The sequence below is a fragment of the Rhodamnia argentea genome, chromosome 2 (genome assembly GCF_020921035.1).
Source record: "Rhodamnia argentea isolate NSW1041297 chromosome 2, ASM2092103v1, whole genome shotgun sequence".
NCBI lineage: Eukaryota > Viridiplantae > Streptophyta > Magnoliopsida > Myrtales > Myrtaceae > Rhodamnia > Rhodamnia argentea.
Window position 1 is genome coordinate 36,116,773 of NC_063151.1, and position 20,719 is coordinate 36,137,491.

A 20,719-nucleotide genomic window follows, 5' to 3' on the forward strand; every position below is an offset into this window, starting at 1 on the left:
GATGTTGAAGTAGAATTTTTAACAAGAGTCGAGAACCCCCTGTTGGTATTCGATGATTGCATCGGCTCGTGCCTGAGGCTGGTTCCTTCGGATAAAGAGCAAACCGAGCACATGAGAGTGAAACGCCAAAAGCTTCAACTCCGAAACTCAGCAGGGTCGAAGGCTTGATCTGGGAAGAGAAGTGCTGCGGATGCCATGGATTGGCTTCGCCTTGGTCGGAGATGCGGCGGCTGGTTCGATGATGGCTCGCTGTCAAGGATTGCTCGTCCAAGATTGGTTCTCGATGAAGGTAGTAGCAACCTAGGGTAAGCTTCAACGAAAACCTTTTTCACTTTCCATTGGACAACCTGGACTTCCCTTGATGATGCCTCTCCAATATGGGCGTGCGTGATCTTCGGAGAATTAAGTTCACGCCCTTCACTCAATGTGCCCCACAACGTAATGCTCTCTGGAGCCGTGAATCTGTAATTGTCCTCTCACTGGGACACAGCCCTGTATTCTATTATCTTGCCTCCCCCTAATGGCCGTGTATTGCAATTGTTTGGCCTCCCTCTAAACCCTCGGCTTAGTACTCTATTTATAGACAAAGGATTTCCTAATCCTAATTGAAATAAGACTCATCATAGGCCATCGGATTAAAAATTCTGATTTTCGAAAGTCCGATGTCGTTAAAACTCCTCAAAATTTTCATGTGTGTGGGGGCCATGTCGTGTTCTATCGAGGCTCAAATCGGGCTTTATTTAATTAAATAGGCAATTAATTAAAGGCCTCACATAATTACAAGAGCTAAAATGGGCTGAATTAAATTTGAATTGAGTCCAAATCCATATATAACATTCGGCAACTCCTTATGGCCTAAATATAATGATATGCATAACTGACATAAAATAAAAATGCAATGCATGAGAAATTAATTTTTGACAAGGATTAAGACTAGTTCTCATTTTATGCTTAAACGAATTATTTAAGAAAAATTAAAATTGAAGTGTCAACGAAGATACCAACAAAAGAAAGTCTTTAGAAGTTTTATTAGTTGATTGAAATGTTGAGTTCTTGTGAGAACAAAAGCGTGCATATGATATGGTTGCGTTGCGGCTATGTACAATGAAATGGCCATGATTTCGTAGGATCGTAATTCGAGTAAGAAGCATCCGATGATAGATGTGAGTTGGCGGTGGAGCGTTGTAGCGCTGCTTTCTGGAAAGGGATGCCGACTCGGGGAATTGCATTTTGGATTTTTTTTTTTTTTTTTTTGACGAGAATCATGGGGCAGAACAACAACAGCAGCAGCAACCTGCCTGATGAGTGTCGCCATTGGCGAATCCGGACGCGATCTTCTCTCTCCTCTCCCCGACGATCCTCCTTCCTCCATCATATGGACGTCTTCCACCACCACCACCACTCCTCCGCTCCCTCATGGCGTCTCAGCCTCACTGAGTTTCGCCTCCCTCCCCGCGATCACCAGCACCACTCTCCCTTCTCCTGCCGCCACCTTCTCCCTGCTCCAAGCATGGCTTCTTCTCTCTCTCTCTCTCTTCGTAGCGTTAATCCTATCAATTTCTGGACATTCCTTTTCTTTTGCTTATTCCATATTATGTATCTCCGATGCGTAATCCGAGCTATCTCCTGCTACACGTCACTACCCTCCGTACGATCGCCTCGTGCGTCCGACTTCTCCGTCGAAAGCGAACGCACGCACGCACAACTCCATGATGTATCCTCACACTTTTTCGCTAATTGATGGGAATTAACATGCCGTGTGTCCTGCATCCATAATTTTCTGGCAACTTCTCTTGCGAAAGGGCCACAGTGTACTGGGGCCGACCTGCTTTTGCTTGGTCTGTGTTAGTATGTCTGGATAGGATGAGTTTGGGCTTGGTCCGCTTGGTAGAGTACCCCTGCCCTGTGGTGGGATCCCACAATGCCTGAGATATTCATTGGGTTCAATTGGTTCATTGCATGGCTAAGCTTATTATGACATGGCTTTGGAGATTTTTCTTTTTCTTTTCTTTCCCTCAGTAATTTCTTCCAGCCAGCGGCACCAATCAACAGAAACACAGATGAAAGTTGACAAGGGCTGACTTGTCATTTCTTTAGACTGTCTACTTCTATCGCACCGCATCCTCTCAACTTAGCTTTTCTATAAGACCTGACGAAACTGAGTGTTACGAGTGTAGTCCTTCGCTTTTGTCAGCATCATGCAGTTGAAAAGGAAAGTGAGTATGGAGTTTAAAAACGTTTAGTGACATGTAATGGTACTCTTCTTACCCGTGGTCAAATTCAGGTCATAAAGAATGTTGTTGTACTCTCGACATTAGGGGCTACTACTATAATTTAAGTCTGGACCTTCTTATTTTGCTTGTCCACTACTCAGATTGTATTCAATATTTTCTATTTAGGTAAAGAGCGCAAGATAGCAGAATATTACCAGAAACAGGAAAGCCTCCTTGAAGGGTACAATGAGGTGGAGGCTATGACTGAATCAGGGTGTTTTCCAGGAAGCCTAACTGAGGTAGATTCTTTGCGGCTCATATCTTCCTGCCTTTCATTAGTCTCAGACCTTTGAGAGGATTGTGCATTCCCAGTCCTGGAAAAAGCAGATTCTTCAGCACAATCGAAATGCTTCTCCACTTGGTAGCTCTCGAAGCAAGAGAAACAATCACGAAGATAATAGACGTGATTTCATGACATAGTATTTCAAGTTTTCTAAGAGAACATCGTTTACATTCCTTCTGATCAACGAACTGCATTTCTTCAGGATGAGTCGAAGCAGCTGGCGAAGGGCGAAAGATTTGCAGTCCACATTTCAAACATAGCAAACATGGTGCTTTTCATTGCAAAGGTCTATGCTTCCGTTGACAGCAGATCACTGGCAGTTATCGCCTCAACCTTGGATTCATTCTTAGATCTATTATCAGGGTTTATATTGTGGTTCACGGCAAAAGCTATGAGGAACCCAAACCATTACCATTACCCTATTGGCAAGAAGCGGATGCAACCAGTGGTATGGTCCCCTGCTTCCTCGGTTAAAAAATTGTTGTGGTTCCATGGGTAAACACATCAATTGATTCGACTTTTCTTTTGCCCCCGCTAAGGTTTACAAGCCTAGCCTTGTCCTATGACTATTAACTATGGTTTATGGATTACTTTTCTCCCGTGCTCCTAGAAAAAGGAGATGTTCGATTCTGACTGACCATGTAACTTGATTCTTCTGTTGTGCCTTCTTTTATCTTTGTTATGTCACTCGATTAAAAGGGAGTTCTCATCATTCGATAGCTTAAGCTACCGTGATAATGCATGTGTTATTTTGGGATAACAGCTGGCTTAGTCGAATTACATCACCGAATTATACTCAATTTACCTTTGTCTCTATGATTAGCTCACCCAAAGAAGGCAGTGTTAGATATAGTATTTATATAGCAGGACTATCGAAGTACAGTCGAATGAAGCGTGATACTGATGATAGGAACCAAATAGCAATGCAGACGAGGGGTATCGAAAAAATGATAAGCGTAGAAGACTTTGGTTTAATTTGGCTTCAGGTCGAGATTGTGTTGGTGGTGTCAAATGGATCCATTGTTTTGTTGGGTCACTGTGGTCCGTTACTTACAAAAGCCTGATCAACCTCAAGCTTAAGTCATAGTTAACCAGTCTGTGATATTGATTAACCATGTGAAGTACTTAAGACTAAATAGTATCAGAGCTAAGTGAAATTTGGGATGGTACAATTTTAGTTTCAAATCGGGTTACGGAGTGATAAGGTGAATTCATACTAGGAAGACAAAGTTTTGGTCGTCAGAGTGATGAGACGAATCGAGGCTTAGATTAGCCTAGATTTTGTCTTCAGTGGGGGGAGAATGTAATAGCCTGTAACCATGAGAATTACTATGTATCACATAAGTTAATATTAGGTTGTTACGATTTCGGGATCGGAGCTAAGTGAAATTTGGGATGTCACATATGGTCTTGTCATACAATCCTTCATTTTGATGTCAAGGTGGGGGGGGGGGTGTTTTGTTTGTTGGTTCAACTCTATATCTCCCATTCATTGAATCCGCGCATAAACAGGAAAAAGGACTGTTTTGTCTACAAATCGATGAATATGATGGCTGCAGTCTGACACAAATGGTTTCATGTGTAGGATGAGGAAAAAGTATATAATTAAATGCTCGTTATAAAGGAGAAACCAATCCAAAAAAATTAAAAAATTAAAAAATAAGACCCATGTTTTTTTAGGTACCAGGAGTCAATGACCATGACGTTACTACCAATTACTCAAAATTTTCCCGATCGGAATAATATGTGTTGACTAATCAAAATTTGTGATTAAGCTGTGAATGCAATGGTTTGAAAATGCAGGGTATCGTTGTATTTGCTTCAGTGATGGCAACTCTTGGCTTACAAATCCTGTTGGAGTCTGTTCGAGAAATCATCTCCAAGGCAAGTTATCTTTGTGTTGTTTGCTTATTCATGTCACTTGCAAAGCAAACTCAAATAAGAGCCTGGAATAGACTAGTTTACAGCACAATTAGAGTGGGAGGAGTTAGGTTTCTATTGAGCTAACAATAATGGAAAGAAGGCTCGGAGTCTCCTCTGGGTACTGGGATACTCTAGTCTTACTTTAACTTTTAGAACTTACCTTAAAAGATATCGACTTCTTCTGATTTTTCATTTGGATACTTTAGAAACTTGTGGAAATAAAAATGTTGCTTCATCACCGATTGACCTGGTGGTTCACTCGGTTTTGCTGCCACCTTTTAATAACCAGTTGGTTTAACCAGGCAGACTTAGGATACAATTACTAAAGTTTAGACTGTCATCTTACATTCCTCCAGTTCACTGATCTTTTTTCATTATATTTTAATCAAATGTACATGCAGTCACACCTACAAACCGACCGTGAGAAGGAGAAGTGGATGATCGGGATTATGGTTTCTGTTACACTAGTGAAGTTTGCCCTTATGGTTTATTGTCAAGATTCAAGAATGAAATTGTCAGAGCCTATGCTTAAGATCATTTCTTTGATGTTATAACTAATTCCTTCGGTCTAGTGACGGCTCTCCTATCCATCCAATACTACTGGTGGATAGATCCAATTGGAGCTATAATGGTAAGTTCATCTCGAGCGGTCCAACTTAGTTTTTTCATAATGTGTTTTTTGACTGTTACAGATTTACTAGCCTTCTCCATCCTATCAATAGGTTTATGTTGGGCACAATATTTCTAAGCCAACTTGTTACGTACTCTGCAGACAGCAATTTATTCCATAAGCACGTGGGCAAGAACGGCGGCTGAGAATGTATGGTCGCTTATTAGAAGAACAGCCCCACCTGAATTTATAGCAAAGTAAACATATCTCATTTGGAACCACCATGAAGAGATCAAGCACATTGATACAGTGAGAGCTTACACTTTTGGTTCATATTATTTCGTGGAGGTCGACATAGTATTGCCTGAAGACATGCTGTTGAACCAAGCCCACAATATCGGGGAAACACTTCATGAGAAGCTTGAGCAATTGCCCGAAGTTGAGCGAGCTTTCGTCCATATTGATTTTGCGTTTACTCACAGGCCCGAGCACAAGAATAAAGTATGAGGTCGATGATCATACCTGACCATTTAGAATCAGGCGGCTACTCCCTTATTCTGTTCATTCAAGCGCTTTTACTTGCATTAGGAAGAGAAGCACACGCAAAAGCGCTTTATCCTGACTGACGTGCTGAAGATCGGTGTTTGGTTGGAACAATGTCCTTATTATTAGTAGAACTACTTTTGAAAGGATGCGCCGTTTCATTTTGTTCTTTCGTTTGAGGACTGAACTATTTTCAGAGAGGCTTGAATTTCCTTTTGTCACATGGAAGGAAGTGATTGGCTTTTTAAGAACTTAGGTTTTTCTCCTCGAGGTAAGCATTTTTCCCCACGCTAGCTCTTCCATGTTAAAAACTCTACAAATTTCTCGATACGATATCCCTAATCCTAATGAAGCGTCCTAATTTGGAAATGTCGAAAGGGTTGAGCCCTTTGGTGATACAAAGGTCCTAGTTTGGAAATGTCGAAAGGGTTGAGCCCTTTGGTGATACAAAGGTCCTGTTGGGCGTGGGTTGCTGGCTAGAATGAACCTCGTACCAAATTCGAAAGGAACTATAAAATGTGGAAGAAAATTGTTTTCATACAAGAAGATTCCATTCTTATTTGAAATGCCGCTGCTTTGTCTGGTGGCCTATCCTTTGACTTGAACACGAAGAAAGCACATTGGACATACTTGAGGATTAAACTGCACGTATCTCCCAAGTCAAATGCAAGGCGCAAGTTCGTTATTTGGCCAACACATTACTGCTGATCACACAAGTTATTGTCAAAGTAGCTTGCTGCGCCTCCAGAATAATCTGACCGCTTTCTCTAAAGAATCAGTCTAAAGCACAATTTTTCTTTTGGTAGATAGCTAAGGTGACGTTTCATTCCAGGTCTATAGTATCTACGGACGTGGGCAAAGTTGGCAAAGCAGCAGAACTTCAGTCTGTTTGCGCACCCGCATCATATGCTTCCACTCTATACATATGTAGGTGTATGCAGATCTATCATTAATATAAATGTGCAAATATCGCGCAAGGGTCTCTTGGAAAGATGCTAGAAGTACCAAGACTCGGGGACAAAACTTATTCAAAACAGAAGAGGGGACGGACATCCATAATCTGACAAATCAACTACTTCCATGATGAAATTCAATTTTACACCCAACATTCATGCATCAATACCCATTTTTCTGGCCATCAAAATTAGCTCGGTTTGGACCTTCTCTCTCTCTCTCTCTCTCTCTCTCTCTATATATATATATATATAGAAGCTAGCTCGGCAAAAGTAATGATCAAATCCCTCTCTCATGTACCACACCTGAATGCAGAGTCAGGACCTCATCTCTGAAACGCAGAAGGTCTCTTGTTTCTTTCTCTTATTAATGCTTTGCAATGGCCAACGAAGAACTACAGGTGACGTACTTCATAGGTTCCTCCCTCCAGTTCAGCATTATTCCAATCACTGTACTATGGAAGTCATTAATAAGAACGAGCCTTTGAGTTAGGTACAGATCGTCTAGCTGTTATACAAAGATCTAACATCTCATATTCAACTGCTTTTCAACCACAATAACAAATAAAAAAAAATAGATTACTTGAAGATTTTTGATACACAAAACTACATAAACAGCCGTGAAGCATCAAACCACAGGCCATCAAGAAATCCATTTGATTGCTTAGTGCCATCCTGGGTTCCGGTTCCAAGACAAGTACGAAGGATCTCCCAGTTGCCTGGTTGAAAAGATGTGTGTTAGCGAGTTTGCATCATGTAATAGCAGTTAACAAACATTTTTCCATAAAAATTAAGGTGCAAGCTTTTAACAGGCAAGAATGTCTTTAATGCTAGAGCATGCAGCAAATCCGTAGCCGGATCATACTCCAACTCTCAAGTAAAACTTTGCTAGACAGCTCCTACTCTTTACTGTGACTATAATCCAAATATTTTCTGCTATATCTTTTATTTAGCAAGTGATTGGTTTCGTGAGAAAAAGTAAGGCATGGGGAACTAGCCAGACAAAGCTAAAGACCTCACCTTGGCTTCACAAGGTATACGATGGTGAAAGCCATGGCCAAGAAAAAGCACAGTCCACCCACAGTCAGGTAAGCAATGCCAAGAAAATCGTTCTTTCCTCCGAGCCAGCTTGTGGTGGAAAGCACAAGCTTCTTTTTTCCATTAAAACTGTATGTGTTGTAGTAATTCCCCAGTGTCACTCGTATCGTATCATTCTCCTCTAGATCTTGCTCTATCTTCCCATATAATTTCCTGAAAGTAGGAAGAGCTGCAGTTCTCATCCATACAATGAGGGCCTCCTGCTCACTCAACTACAAACCAGACAAACTCAACAAGTTAAAAATTCGACCAAAAAAAAAAAAAACAAGTTAAATATCTACACATTTTTACTGGGAAATTTAAGGGACTTCCATTGCTTATTTTGATGTGATTAGACAGTCAACTCAAAAGGTGTTGCCAGAAATCTTCTGAGAGATGCTAACTAAATATATGCAGTGACATTCAATTGCTTTCATTGTGAAAAAAAATGCAGTCAGAAATTTCACAATATTTCCAGTAATAGATGCTCAAGCAAAACATCATCTAAGACTAACTACGACAGTGCTATTCATAATTCTCGAGTCTTGAGATTCTAGCAGGCTTACGGGAATTGATGGATCAAGTGTTGCTCCACCTATCAGACCTCCACTTTGAAAGTTCTTCGGGTAAACATCTTTACCAAATTTATGTTCCCTATCACTCTTCCATGAGATACCCTTCTTATTCACTGTCAAGTTCTGCGAACTATTGATCGAGAAACTATAGGTGTCGTTGAATAAGCTCCAGGCTATGAGACCACAGGGAACGATATATGAGCCATTAATCATATCTTCCGGTTTACAGTCACCAACATCACTTGCACTGCTGTTATCCCTTAACTGCTGATCACTTCGACTCTTCACATACCTGAAATTTTACAAAGCCATCACAGTTAATGCAATAAAATATGGCCAAACACATCTGCTCTCTCATTTATCATATTGTGACGACCGGACATCATTCCTATCTACCATCACCCTTTTTCGATGCAACCATACCAACTGCCCATGGAAATCCAATCAAATAATAGGTGAAGCCCATTAAGATCCCAAGAGATTGTAAAACCAAAAGTCTTTCCTGACATGAAATGCACGTCGGTTTTCTTGCTTTAAAGCCATCCATTACGGTTTTCCTAACAAGCATTACGAAAGGCAAACCAAGACATCATGAAGTGGCATTCCAATCATAAAAAGGAAAATATCTCCTTTTATCGAGCATCGGCTACGAAGTATACATGCTTAGATCGGATAATGCACCAGCTCAGGCGATATTATCTGAAGCTACTCAAAATACAAAAATAAAAGGCATGGATCAGACAAAATATCCAAAATACCATGTAGCAGGAGAGAATAAGTGTATCTATATCCAAACGCTACGGGAGACATAATATCTTCATGTTAATTAGCACCAAAGTCTGACTGAGTTAGACAAAACAAACCATTGTTTTCCGATACTCCTTCAAACAGAAAATACGCTGAGAATGAAAAGGTTGCTGAGGCAACCGATACAAACCTGCGATGATTCTGGTAGAAGTTATCCAGCTGGTAGTATACGTAAATAGGATGCTTCATATGCTTAGGCACCTGAAGAAAAAGCAAATAGTGGAGGGGAGATAATCCTCAGTTTCACATAGTCAGTGCGATCTTCTCTTAAAAGCATGGATAGTGAGAGAGTTATTCGAGTTCTATGTGCAATTCTTTTATCAAGAAAAACTTACTTTCAATGTCCTGATGCAGGTTTTGTCCCCAGGGCTCTGTATGTACTGGACTTTATCCGTTCTATTGGATGCTGGTATGCAGTCAATGTCGTACCGATCAATTATCTCGACAACCTAAAAAATAGCAATAGATGTATAAACAACCGTACGTCATAATAACAGAGAAAGCAACTAGGCTTAGGATTATGCTTACATCACGGGAAGCAAACAAAGAGGCAACTCCGATGGGAATGAAAACGATGCTAACCAGCATAAATGCTGAAATCACCTGCACAAAGAAAGGGGGGCTAAGTATGTTTACTGCTAATCCAATAAATGGGGAGGTATTAGGAATTGGCAAAAGGTAATGAGGTCTCACCCATCTGGGTGTGAGGATCGGCTTGCAAGCAGGAAGCTCCTGTTGGGTAAACTTTGAGTCTGAGAGGCCAAAAGGCAGTTGTAAACAACAAATTTTTACTTCAGAAAAGGATTCGACGGAATTGCAGACATTCAAAGAGGCCGGAGAGTTTAATCAAGCCACAATCAGCAGCAATTACCTCATCACATTCACTTGCCCAGATCGGAAGAACAAGGCATATACAGATTATTAGCGTACATGATAGATTGTTTCTCTTAGTAGAGTACTGTTCGCGCACTTAACCAATCAAATCCTACTAATCATATTGTCCTATCAGAAGGAAAGTGCGTCGGTTTTGTTGTGAGCATGTTTTGTTGTAAGGTGAGTTTGCGGGTCTTGTGGTGAGCATGTTTTGCTCTTCTCGTCGACATAAGCCCAGTGCAAAAGCTCACGCAAGAAACTCGGGTGAACAAAAGCATAAGGAGCACCAAAAAAAGGCAAGAAGACCACAATTCAAATACACAAGTAAATCAATGAAACCCCGATAGCAGCTCAGCAAGAAATGCAACAAACAAGAGTACTCGGACGACTGCATGAACTTGTATATGGAAATCCCCAAAACCAATCCGAGACGGAACGGAGGGAAAGAGATTGAAAAGAAATAAAGGGGCAAAGGGACTACACAGGGATAACCGATCATCTAGGAGGGAGAATCAATACAATCGAGAGCAAATCAGAGTCGGAAACTCCAAGATGGTAAAAGAAATCGAAAAACGAAGAAGGGAAAAAGGGGGTGAGAACGCAGGGACATACACTTAGGACGCTTGGAATTCCGGCGGACAGCAGAAGAATCGGCGGATCCAGGGGCTCCGGAGCTGGAGGGTAGCGTGGGAGAACTCATCGGAGAGAAGCGAGCAAATCAAGAACGAGGAGACGGAGATTGCGAAGTCTGAGGAGGAGCTGGAGGTCAGAGATCAAAGAAGGACGCTACAAAACCCTAAGATCTAGAGAGAGAGAGAGAGAGAATGGAGGTGAGGTTGGTGTGTTTGACTTTTGGGGTTAATTAGGGGAAGAAGGGAGGAGGAGGAGGAGGAGGAGGAAGAGAAGGTTCCCTCCCCACCTGGTTTGGTTATACCCTCGGGCGGCCCCTCTCGACCACGTCGCTCTCGCTCTTCTAGAAAGTCAGCAACGAAGACGAAGAAGAAGCCCTCTGATTAGATTAGAAAGAAATTCCACGATTAAATAAAGGATGGTCCAATCCAACATAAAGACGGAGGAGACCCGCGTCGCATACACGGTTGGACCGGGATCCGGTCTCTTTTGCCTCCTCGCCCCGTCCCGTCCCCATTCCCCGTTTCGTTTCTCGTCCTTGTTGGACTTTTCATTCCACGCGCCAAACTACTTTTCTTTTCCTCGACTTGGAAAGAACATCATTAACTGAAATTAATAGGAATGTTAATTTTTGTTTGCCTTCAAACGTCGACAAAGAATATGCTGCTGCTGCTCTTCTACTAAAACATGAAAATCAAACTCTTCTCCCCATTCCAGACCCCAACCTTATAATAAAGAATAACTGCTCCATGTTTCATTCATTCGCCCAATATTCTGTATGATTTTTGTTCAATAAACAAGAGAGAGAGAGAAAGACACTCACAAATTTTGCTTGCAATCCTCCTACTTTTTCGTTAGTCTGACATTTCCTGTGTTATGGCGATTTCTTTTGCTTTTAAAATCTTCGAGTTCAACAATGGGAGATCTGCAACTACGAGTTCGTCGTGCCTTGTGTTCGCTAAAACATTTCCCAGACTGTTGCAGATTGGATAATAGGTTTAAGGAATCGCTGATTGAGAAAAAACAAGAGTAACTTTCGCTAGCAAACAACGGATTGATTTGAATCCATGAGGGGTTAATGCAGTGATCTGGGGATGCCAGGGTTCCTAAAGTATTGCATCTGCTTGCCAGGGCCAATCCAATGAATGGGGCATCGTTCGTTCCTGATGTCCATATGGTTCCTCTTCAAGGCTCCTACCATACAGCATTGGACTTTGTCTGAGCCAGGGAAAGCGAAAAAGGCAAATCGTTGTTGGTTTCCCCTCAGCAAACGTGCTTAACACACCCTATACGACTGCATGTCATCAAAGGCGAACAGGAACACCTTCAGTTTACCACAATCTCTCTTCTTTTTCGTTCTTTTAACATCTCCCATCTGAGTTTATCAGACAAACTGAGGCACGAAAAAACAACAAGAGCACTCCACAATTCATCTCCCTTGAGAAGAAGAAACACATTCGGATTAGCAAACAAAGGGGGCATCCACATGGTGGTCGCTGCAGTAGAGGCCAGGGCGCTGGGTGAAGCCCTGGCTCTCCATCATCTCCCTCGCCCTCATAACAAGATCCTGATTGGTGATTGCACCATCCGTCTCCGCGATCAGGGTCTGGATGGCATTGCTGAGAGCCCCATAAGCTTCACGGGCATTTCCTGAAGGGCTGGCGTCAGCTGAAGTTTGATCGGTCTGGCAGCCGCTGATCAGAATACCACCGGCTGGAAAAGAACGCTTCGTTGTCCCAGCATAAACTTCTTGATTGCTTCCTACTTCTACATCCATGGCAGGTTTTGCATACCCTTCGTCGCTCTGGTCCAGCTTCTGTTTGAGAAATTCCTGTGCCAGGCTTCCGACCATGCCCATCAACCCACCTCCGCCTTCCCCATCTCCATGTCCATGTTGGAGCTTGTTCAATATGACTTTCATGAACTTCTTCACCTTAGGACTTGCATCGTCACCAAAGATATCAAAAAGGGCCGGCCTCAACTTACCCACATCGATGTCATCTTTACCGGTCTTCTGCTTAAGTATCTCTATTAGAGTAGAAAGTGGCAGCGATCTACTCTTCACATAGCCTCTGTCACCATAAGGGCTTTCTACCCCTCGCTCCTCCTCTTCACCGTGATGCTGATGGTGATGGTGACGGAGTGCTGAAGGGACATGAATCCCCCGAGACTCAAATTGATCTTGCACAGTCTGCTTCAGGAAGGTTGTGAATCCAAAACCAGAGCCTGATGAGCCGTGCTCTTGATTCCTAGTGCTCTCACCAATCTGCTCCTTAGCTTGCTCAATAAGACCGCCGCTGTGGCAGGAATCAGATACAATTGTCAAGCGGCAACCATCAGGGACTTGGTCGACAAACTCCCTGAAATCATCGTCTGTTGGGCAATACTGGCGAGTCAGCTTTTGTGACTAGAATCGAATGGACTTGACAACATACGATTAAGAACATGATACATGTGAACGAATGAAATCACAAACTCAGGAACTAATATCAAAGCTGTCTTCACAAGGTGCCCTCTAAAGATCAAATCAGAAACCTAGCCCTACAGCCCTACAGTCAATGTCATAGAGAGCAAACTTCAAAAGCATTCTAGCCTAGAGTCAAATATGAAATTTAACAAACAAAGGGTCGAACTAAATAACTAAAGCTATGGTGATATGCGCCGCATGCTATATAGCAATACAGCTGTAGCTATTGCTCCATGAGAGATGATGTCAATTACATGTCGTTTCGCAATGTATGAGTATCTGGGGCCACCTTGCAAGTTCAGAACTTTTCTCTTCTCTATGCTATGATATAGTTCTCCATATCATTACCAGCTCACTCTATCCATAGGTTAGACTAGACATTGATTGAGTGAGTTCAATCGCATAGTGGACATTGACACAGCGGATCACACAAAAACTGAGCAAGCTTTACCGACAGGGTCCAAATCTGGTACAGCTGTATCACAGATTTGATTCACATAAATCAATTCAAGCATATTGAAATTGCTCGGATGAATGAGTCTGGATCCTCGATCGAAGAGGACCCACTTGCACAGGAATCGAATAGACAGGTCAAAACACGCTCGATTTGCTTTCCGATCGAATAATTTCCATTTCATAAAAGAAAACAAGAGGGCGATCCCCATCTTTTCTGTCCTTCAGTAGATAGAAGCGGAGCAAGCGATTCCGGCGAATTATGTCAAGAAAGGATGCGATCCACATAAAAGAAAGGAAAAAAGAGAGAGGGTATGGAAGCGACGGTACCGGTGATGAGATTCATGTCGCAGGGGACGATGCACTCGTCGTAGCCGGTGTCATCCTCCTCACCGGTCTCGGCGGGGAGGCGGGTGCCGTGGCCGCTGTAGTGGACGAAGAGGAAGTCGCCGGGCTCGGCGGATCGGATGAGATCGGAGAGGGCACGACGGATGTTCTTGCCGGTGGGCTGGAGATAGGAGTCGTCGCTGTCGATGAGGACGGTGATGTCGTCCTGGGAGAAGCCGTAGCGCTCGACGAGGCAGCGGTACATCCTGTTGACGTCGTTGATGCAGCCTTTGAGCTCAGCCTTGGTGCCCCGGTAGTTGCACCCGATCAGCAGCGCTTTCCTCGCCATTTTCACGCTCGATTCCTTTTGGCTTTCCGGCTACGTTCCGGTCCTCGCGAGCGAGAGAGAGAGAGAGAGAGGGAGGGAGCGAGGGATCTGCAACACGCGTTCGGAATCGGGAGGATGGATTTGGGAGAGACTGGAAGAATTGTGAAAGTAATGCCCTCTCCGTGGTGAGTGCGCGTGTTGGGTGTGGGGAGGGTTGACTGTCGGTAAAGGACACGGAGAAGCGGAAAAGATAAAGGGGATGGGCTTTTCTTCTTTTTTTTTTTTCTTACAAGACGGGGCTGTCCTGTCGGTATTTTTCCAGAATTTGCTGGAAATCTCTTTTTTTTCCAAAATTGTTAAAAATTACCATAAACCCTAAATTGGAAGATATACGATAAATTTATCCAAATCAATTTTTAAAAAAAATTCGAAATAAGGACTTTAATTGCTCTTATTTTTTCAAATAAGGATTTGAAATAAATATTATTTCAAATAAACACATGAAGTGTCATTTTTATTTTGAAGAAAGGTTTGATTAAGAGTATTTTCGTCGTTTTATTTTTTTAATTTCTTTTTTCCTTTTTCATTTTTTTTTCCTTTGTTCCAGGCTGGCGAGGGTGGCGACCTCGCCATCCACTAGACTAGGTCGACAAGGACGGGCGAGGGCTTGCCGACCGCTAGCGACCCTCGCCCATATTTGGTGAGGGCCGGCCTCGCCTCGACGGCTACATGCGAGGCCATCCTCGCGGTCATAGGGTGCCTCAACAGCACCCTAGTGGCTGGCCTAAAACAAAAGAAAAAAAAATAGAAAAAGGAAACAAGAAATTAAGAAAAATGAAATGACGAAAATGCCATTGATTAGGCATTTCTTTAAAACAAAGAGAGCACTTGAGACCTTTATTTGAAATAATATTTACTTCGGGCTCTTAGAATAAGAGCACTTAATGCCCTTACTTGAAATAATTTTTCCTTAATTATTTGATCACAAAAAGACCTCAAAATGATACGCGTTTATAATCTACTCTAAATTAATTCTTAAATCCCCAAAATTCTCAATTTGATATGTTCGGGCCGGGGGGGAATCGTGCTTCGTACGTTGATGCCCAGGCACGCGTTTGGGCCCAAAAAACCAGAGCTGCTTCTCTTCTTAATTCAGCTTTAATTAGTTCCCCTGAAAATCCATGTGCTAATCCTAACTCTAACTCGGCAATTCCTAGCCCCTTGAGAAAGCTCTCAATAGTCTTAGAGATAACTTAATAGCTTTAGAAGTGAGGAGACTTTTTTAGTAAATTGTTCGGCAACGAATTTCTCATTTGAAGTACGCAGACCAAACCATCTCTGTTGCCTTGTCATCTCTTGCTTGTGTTGCTTGGTTAATTTAATTGGTTAACGGGGCGGGAATCAAATGCACGTGCGCACGAAGCTTGTAAGCATGAAAGAGGATGCAGTTCTTGGATTAGTCAGCGTTCGCTGCCACGAGCCCAACAAAAAAAAAAAATCCAAGAATTGGCACAATCTCTTGTTTGGGAAATCATAAAGAAATGAGGTATTTGGTTTCTCTTAGGTCCACCGATCGCTGTCATTCCCAATTTGGAGAGGAGAAAAAAATACCGTGATGTTATATTTGATCGTAGGACAGCCGCCAAGCTAACAGATTTGCAAGGCCCAGAGCTTATTTGCCATGCCGTGAATGCAACTCAACACAAATCAACTTCCAATAAACACCTTCATGACCGTCCTAGCGTCTCGTGTCGTCATTTAGCGACTATGAATGTCATACATCGAGATAGAAAAAGACAACAAAAAGGCGTTCTATAATAATTGTCACATAGTTGAATCGGCACGTCGGTGAGTGGGCAACCGAGTCAAATTGTTAAATTGGTACAATTTATAGGAACCAAAAGGGATGAGGAAATTTGGAGGATTTAATACGGGGAAAACACGAGTAGTATTCAAAATGCCTTTGCAAAGGCTCTACGCATAGAGAAAAATGTAAGCTTCGATTTCAACCTTAAGCGGGGACGTAAGATTATCATGTTTAGATATGCGAATCACAAATCATAAAGTAGAGGAATTTACGCACCTTATTTCGGATCCATTGCTCTTAATGCGGAATTACAATGAACCGATGATCAAGGGCTTCTCCTCTAAAACCCCCTTAAACACTAGCTTCAATGAGACGACCCATCGCATATCGCTTTTTGAAAACTCTTTATGTGAGGTTTTGTGAACATTGAGGTTTAGAGGAGGAACTTGAGCTAGAGTTTGTAACATGTCCCCTCATTATGGATAAGGTTTGACTCGGTCCACACTATCCAGTCCCATATTAAACTAGTTAAGAAACCTTGCGTGATCACCTTAGTTAACAAGCAATCTCACGGTAACCTAGAGGACTCTAGTAGAAATACTAGGGTAACCAAATCCTCAGACCAAAAAATCTCTGGTTACATAGAATCGAAATGTTTCTCTCAACCGCACGATAGGATTTCGAGTTTACCCTTCTCAAAGACTAGTGGCGACTCCTTTTGCATATACACTCACACATACCACCGGATAACACTAAGATCGAAACCCGATTTTTCTCATGTCGCGATTTGGTATGAGTTTGAAAAAGTCCAAGCCAAAGCCTGTCCTTGAGGCATTTTGGCAATCCATTAGCTCCCCCTCAACATGTAGAGATCGAGGCTGGGTCAAGACACCTTTGGCCGACACCTCTTGGTATTCATGCTTCCGCTTCTGCTCGAAGACTACTACTACTCGAGTGCCTCTGGCACTACAGATGCAACCTTTGTTGATTGATCGGTTCTGCCTTTGCTTGCTGCCCTGGGTTCATCCTGCTGCTCACCCGATGCCGGAGCAGCCCCGTGAAGTCCTAGCCTTTAGCATACTTTTTGCCATTTCAAATATCCTTTCTTTCTGCTATACTATTTTCCTGAGTAGTATAGCTAGCAGTCAACTAACGTTTTACTTCGTGAATTTTTACAATATTTGTCAAATTCATTGCAAGTAAATTATGCACTTCTATATGATCTCAACGTATTTAGATTGAAGCCACTATGGTTCTCAACATAGACTTTAAATTTTTTAAATTTGCCAAAAGCTTCAGATTTTTCTCTAAAAAAATATACCCATGTTTTTCTGGTAAAATCATCGACAAAAATTAATGCTTACCTTTTTTGCTTGATCGATTCTACCTCAACCGGGCCACAAATATTGTATATACTAGCTCCAAAGGTTGCTTGGCTCTTCTTGCTTTTCCAACAAGAAAGGATTCTCGATGTTTTCCGATAAGACATCATTCGCATGGGTGGTCTACACTGTTTATCAAAGGCATGCCAATCATCGTCTTAGTAATTTTATTCCACAAAAATTTAGATAACCGAAGAGAAGATGCCACAACCACTTGCTATCTTTCACCATCCCTTGCAAACTTAACAAAAGTCTTCGTTTGAAGAGATAGAGGAAACATCTGGTTCTTTGTCATATCTACTGTCGTGATCAACTTGTTGTTTACACTCTTGATAGTGCAAACTCTTTTTTCAATGTTAACATTATGGCCTTTTTCTAAAAGTTTCCCAACACTAATAAACTTACAGAAAAAATTCTGGCACAAAATAAATGTTTTTAACAGTAACTTTAGTACCATCTTGTGATTTGATGTCAATGTTACATTTGCCCATCACAAGAATCTTTGATTTATTCCCGAAGTTAACTTCGCCACGAACCATCTCGTCTAGTTGTGAGAATAGCTCCTTTCGGCCACACATGTAATTATCGCACCAGGTATCGAGATACCGGATATTGGCGTCACTAGTACTTGAGTCATTTGTTGTGCATGCTTATACCACGATTTCATTAGCATCAACGGCATGTACATGTTATGGCTGCTTGTGCCCCATATTTACTCGACATTCAGATTTGTAATGTCCGAATTTGTTACACTTAAAACACTTGACCTTTGATTTGTCACTTGTTTTATATATTGCGGTGGAATTCCAATTTGCCCTTCTACCTCATCCACCACAACCTCGGGCACCATGCTCTCCTCCTCGGTTTGGGTGAGCGACCGACTTTTCGGTGTTTGCTCCGGATATGAACCGATGGACTTTTAATTCTTTCATTGCTCATGCAAGCATGATGAACCCATCGACCGCTCCAATGTCGTGATTGATATATCTTGGCCTTCTTCGAAAATCTTTTAGGCAAAGACCTCAAGATTTTTTCTACGACTCGTACATCTTGGAGTTCTTCACCATTAACCCTCAATTGATTAACAGTGGTTTGCACACGATCAAAGTACGACAAGATGGATTTTCAGTCATTCATGCGTAAATACTCAAAATCACCTCGAAGTGATTGAAGCCGAGCTCGCTTCACACAATCATCGCCTTTGTAAGTTTTTTGCATAATATCCCACCCTGCTTTATTGGTCTCGGCATTCGATATTTTTTCAAATATCGTCTCTTTCATTGCTCGAAAGATCGCATATAATGCTATATGATCTTTTCGTCGGGATTCAACTAATGAATCCTTCTCCTCTTTTCTCAAAGCGTTGAATTCTTCAACATCAGCCACTTTGATGTACTCATTCTCCACTAGGTTTCATAGATCTTGTGAATTGAAAAGAACCTTCATTTAGACTGACCAGTTGTTGAAATTGCTTTTGTTCAACTTTAAAAGTTGCAATTGAATGGAATTTGTGGAAGTCATTGCTAGCTCTAATACCAATTGTAGGAACCAAAAGAGATGAGAAAATTTAGAGAGTTTAATGGGAGAGGACACAAATATGCAAAAATGAGAGAAGTAGTATTCAAAATGATTTTGCAAAAACTTTACACATGAAGAAAATACAAGCTAACTTTTCTCACAAACTCTCAAGTCTTAATACTCTCTCTCTCTCTCTCATGCTCTATATGCTTCTATCGCTTGTATCAAACACTCAAGTAAACACACAGACATATACATATACATATACATATACATATACATATATCAGCTAATGCAAGTTGTCTTTACTTAACATTAAGAGTCAAAGATTGGGGCATCCTTATCTGTGACCGTTCATTAGCTTGAATAAGCTATAGTTCTTTGTCTTCATGTTGGAGCCGGCTGGGAGGCACCACAATCGAATTAATTCCCTCAAACGTCAAAATCAAGCGAGTGTACTAGTCCAAGTACAACTCTTCTTCCAAAATGAATTTTATTATTTTCAACACAACAAATTCATTTAGTTAAGGGAAAAATTCAAAAAAGGGCTTGAAGTCCTCTCGTTTTTTCAAATTAGGGCCCCAAGTGAACTTTATTGCAAATAAGGGTCCAAAGTGACATGGTGTGTTTCAATTAAGGGCCTGAAGTGGCCACAGTATTTCAAGAAAGGGTCCGGCCCGAAGGGCACTTTCGTCATTTCACATTTTAATTTTTTTTGTTCATTTTCCTCCTTTTTTTTTCCTTTTTTTATTTATAATTTTTTTAAAAAAAAAAAAGCCACACAGGTGGGAGGGCTGCCCCTCCCGCCTGTGTGGCCGCCGATGCATCGCTTATGGGGGGTCGGCGACGACGGTGAAGGCCCGCCCTAATAATATAGTTTTAGACCGACGACGGTCTAAGCCTCGACCGCGGGGTCCTCTGGTGGCGCGACGGCTCAAGGCACCGGGTCGGGTGCAAATCCGAGCTTCTCGGGCTCGGATCCGGTGGCGAGGGGAAGGCGGGCCGGTGATTGAACAGATAGCTGGTGGCGCGAGGTGGAGTCGGTGGTTGAGTGGGTGGCGGTGAACAGAGAAGGAGATAGGGGTCGGACCTCACCGAGCTCGTGGGTTCGTGGGTCTCTCGGCCGCGGGTTCGGGGCTCGAAACGGTGGCGGCGGCGGCGAGAGGCTTAGACCGACGGTCGAGCGGCTGGTACTGTAGGTGGGTTGAGGTGGACGGTTGGTGGCATCTACGAGATGGAGGGGTGGCTGTGAGCAACGGAAGGAAGGAGAAGGAGAAGATGAAGACGAAGGAGAAGAAAGAAAAGAAAGAGTAGGGGAGGGCCTGGTCGCATCAGGAAAGAAGGAGAAGGAGAAGATGAAGACGAAGGAGAAGAAAGAAGCATCAGGGAAAAGGGAGGGCCTGGTCGCATCGGGAGAGAGAGAGAGAGAGAGAGTGAGTGAGTGAGTGAAGGAAAAAAAAAAAGGTGTAAAACAGATAAAAAAATAAAAAAAGAAAATAAATCAAATAAATAAAAAGACGAAAATGCCCTTAAAATCATGCCCTTTTTTGAAATTTTATGGTCACTTCGGGCCCTTATTTGAAACAATATTTACTTCAGGCCCTTATTTGAGAAAATGAAGATACTTGAGGCCCTTATTTGAAACAGAGATCATTTGAGGCCCTTATTTGAGAAAACAAGAAGACTTCAAGCCTTTTTTTGAATTTTTCCCTTTAGTTAATTCCATCCAAATTAACTAACGGAAAATACCGACTTAAATTTTTTTATATATTTTCCCTTTCCTACGCAGTGATAACGTGACTAAAACAACGTTATTATGATCTAAATCTTTTTTTAATATATTTTTTTTATTTAAATTAATTTAAAAATAAGAACATTTTTTAAAAAAAG

The 20,719-nt window shown here is 42.0% G+C and overlaps 2 protein-coding genes and 1 pseudogene across 2 annotated transcripts; 1 reads left to right on the plus strand and 2 right to left on the minus strand.

Annotated features, from left to right (window-relative positions):
- Positions 1 to 9,946, plus strand: part of LOC115736553 — a 34,070-nt pseudogene extending 24,124 nt beyond the window's left edge.
- On the minus strand, positions 6,967 to 10,890 carry LOC115736580 (ALA-interacting subunit 3-like). The gene is made up of 9 exons (XM_030668361.2): positions 10,793 to 10,890; positions 10,530 to 10,639; positions 9,738 to 9,796; positions 9,573 to 9,647; positions 9,380 to 9,493; positions 9,175 to 9,245; positions 8,229 to 8,529; positions 7,606 to 7,895; positions 6,967 to 7,304 (listed from the first exon to the last, which is right to left on the minus strand). The coding sequence occupies exons 2-9, from the start codon at positions 10,615 to 10,617 to the stop codon at positions 7,250 to 7,252; spliced, it is 1,053 nt and encodes a 350-aa protein (XP_030524221.1). The 5' UTR covers positions 10,618 to 10,639; positions 10,793 to 10,890; the 3' UTR covers positions 6,967 to 7,249.
- A 960-nt stretch (positions 10,891 to 11,850) lies between these two features.
- On the minus strand, positions 11,851 to 14,288 carry LOC115736499 (metacaspase-4-like). Its single transcript, XM_030668228.2, has 2 exons — positions 13,798 to 14,288; positions 11,851 to 12,920 (listed from the first exon to the last, which is right to left on the minus strand). Exons 1-2 carry the CDS (start codon positions 14,141 to 14,143, stop codon positions 12,010 to 12,012), a joined length of 1,257 nt encoding a protein of 418 aa, XP_030524088.1. The 5' UTR covers positions 14,144 to 14,288; the 3' UTR covers positions 11,851 to 12,009.
- Positions 14,289 to 20,719: the final 6,431 nt, after the last annotated feature.

What these genes read in the sequence shown, in the direction of transcription:
- LOC115736580 (XM_030668361.2), bottom strand. Translation starts at nt 10,617, where the DNA reads ATGAGTTCTCCCACGCTACCCTCCAGCTCCGGAGCCCCTGGATCCGCC. An exon ending in CGATCCTCACACCCAGATGG is followed by an intron (nt 9,648 to 9,737) that starts GTGAGACCTCAT and finishes TTCTTTGTGCAG; the next exon opens with GTGATTTCAGCATTTATGCT. An exon ending in CTTTGTTTGCTTCCCGTGAT is followed by an intron (nt 9,494 to 9,572) that starts GTAAGCATAATC and finishes GCTATTTTTTAG; the next exon opens with GTTGTCGAGATAATTGATCG.
- LOC115736499 (XM_030668228.2), bottom strand. Translation starts at nt 14,143, where the DNA reads ATGGCGAGGAAAGCGCTGCTGATCGGGTGCAACTACCGGGGCACCAAG. An exon ending in CGACATGAATCTCATCACCG is followed by an intron (nt 12,921 to 13,797) that starts GTACCGTCGCTT and finishes ATTGCCCAACAG; the next exon opens with ACGATGATTTCAGGGAGTTT.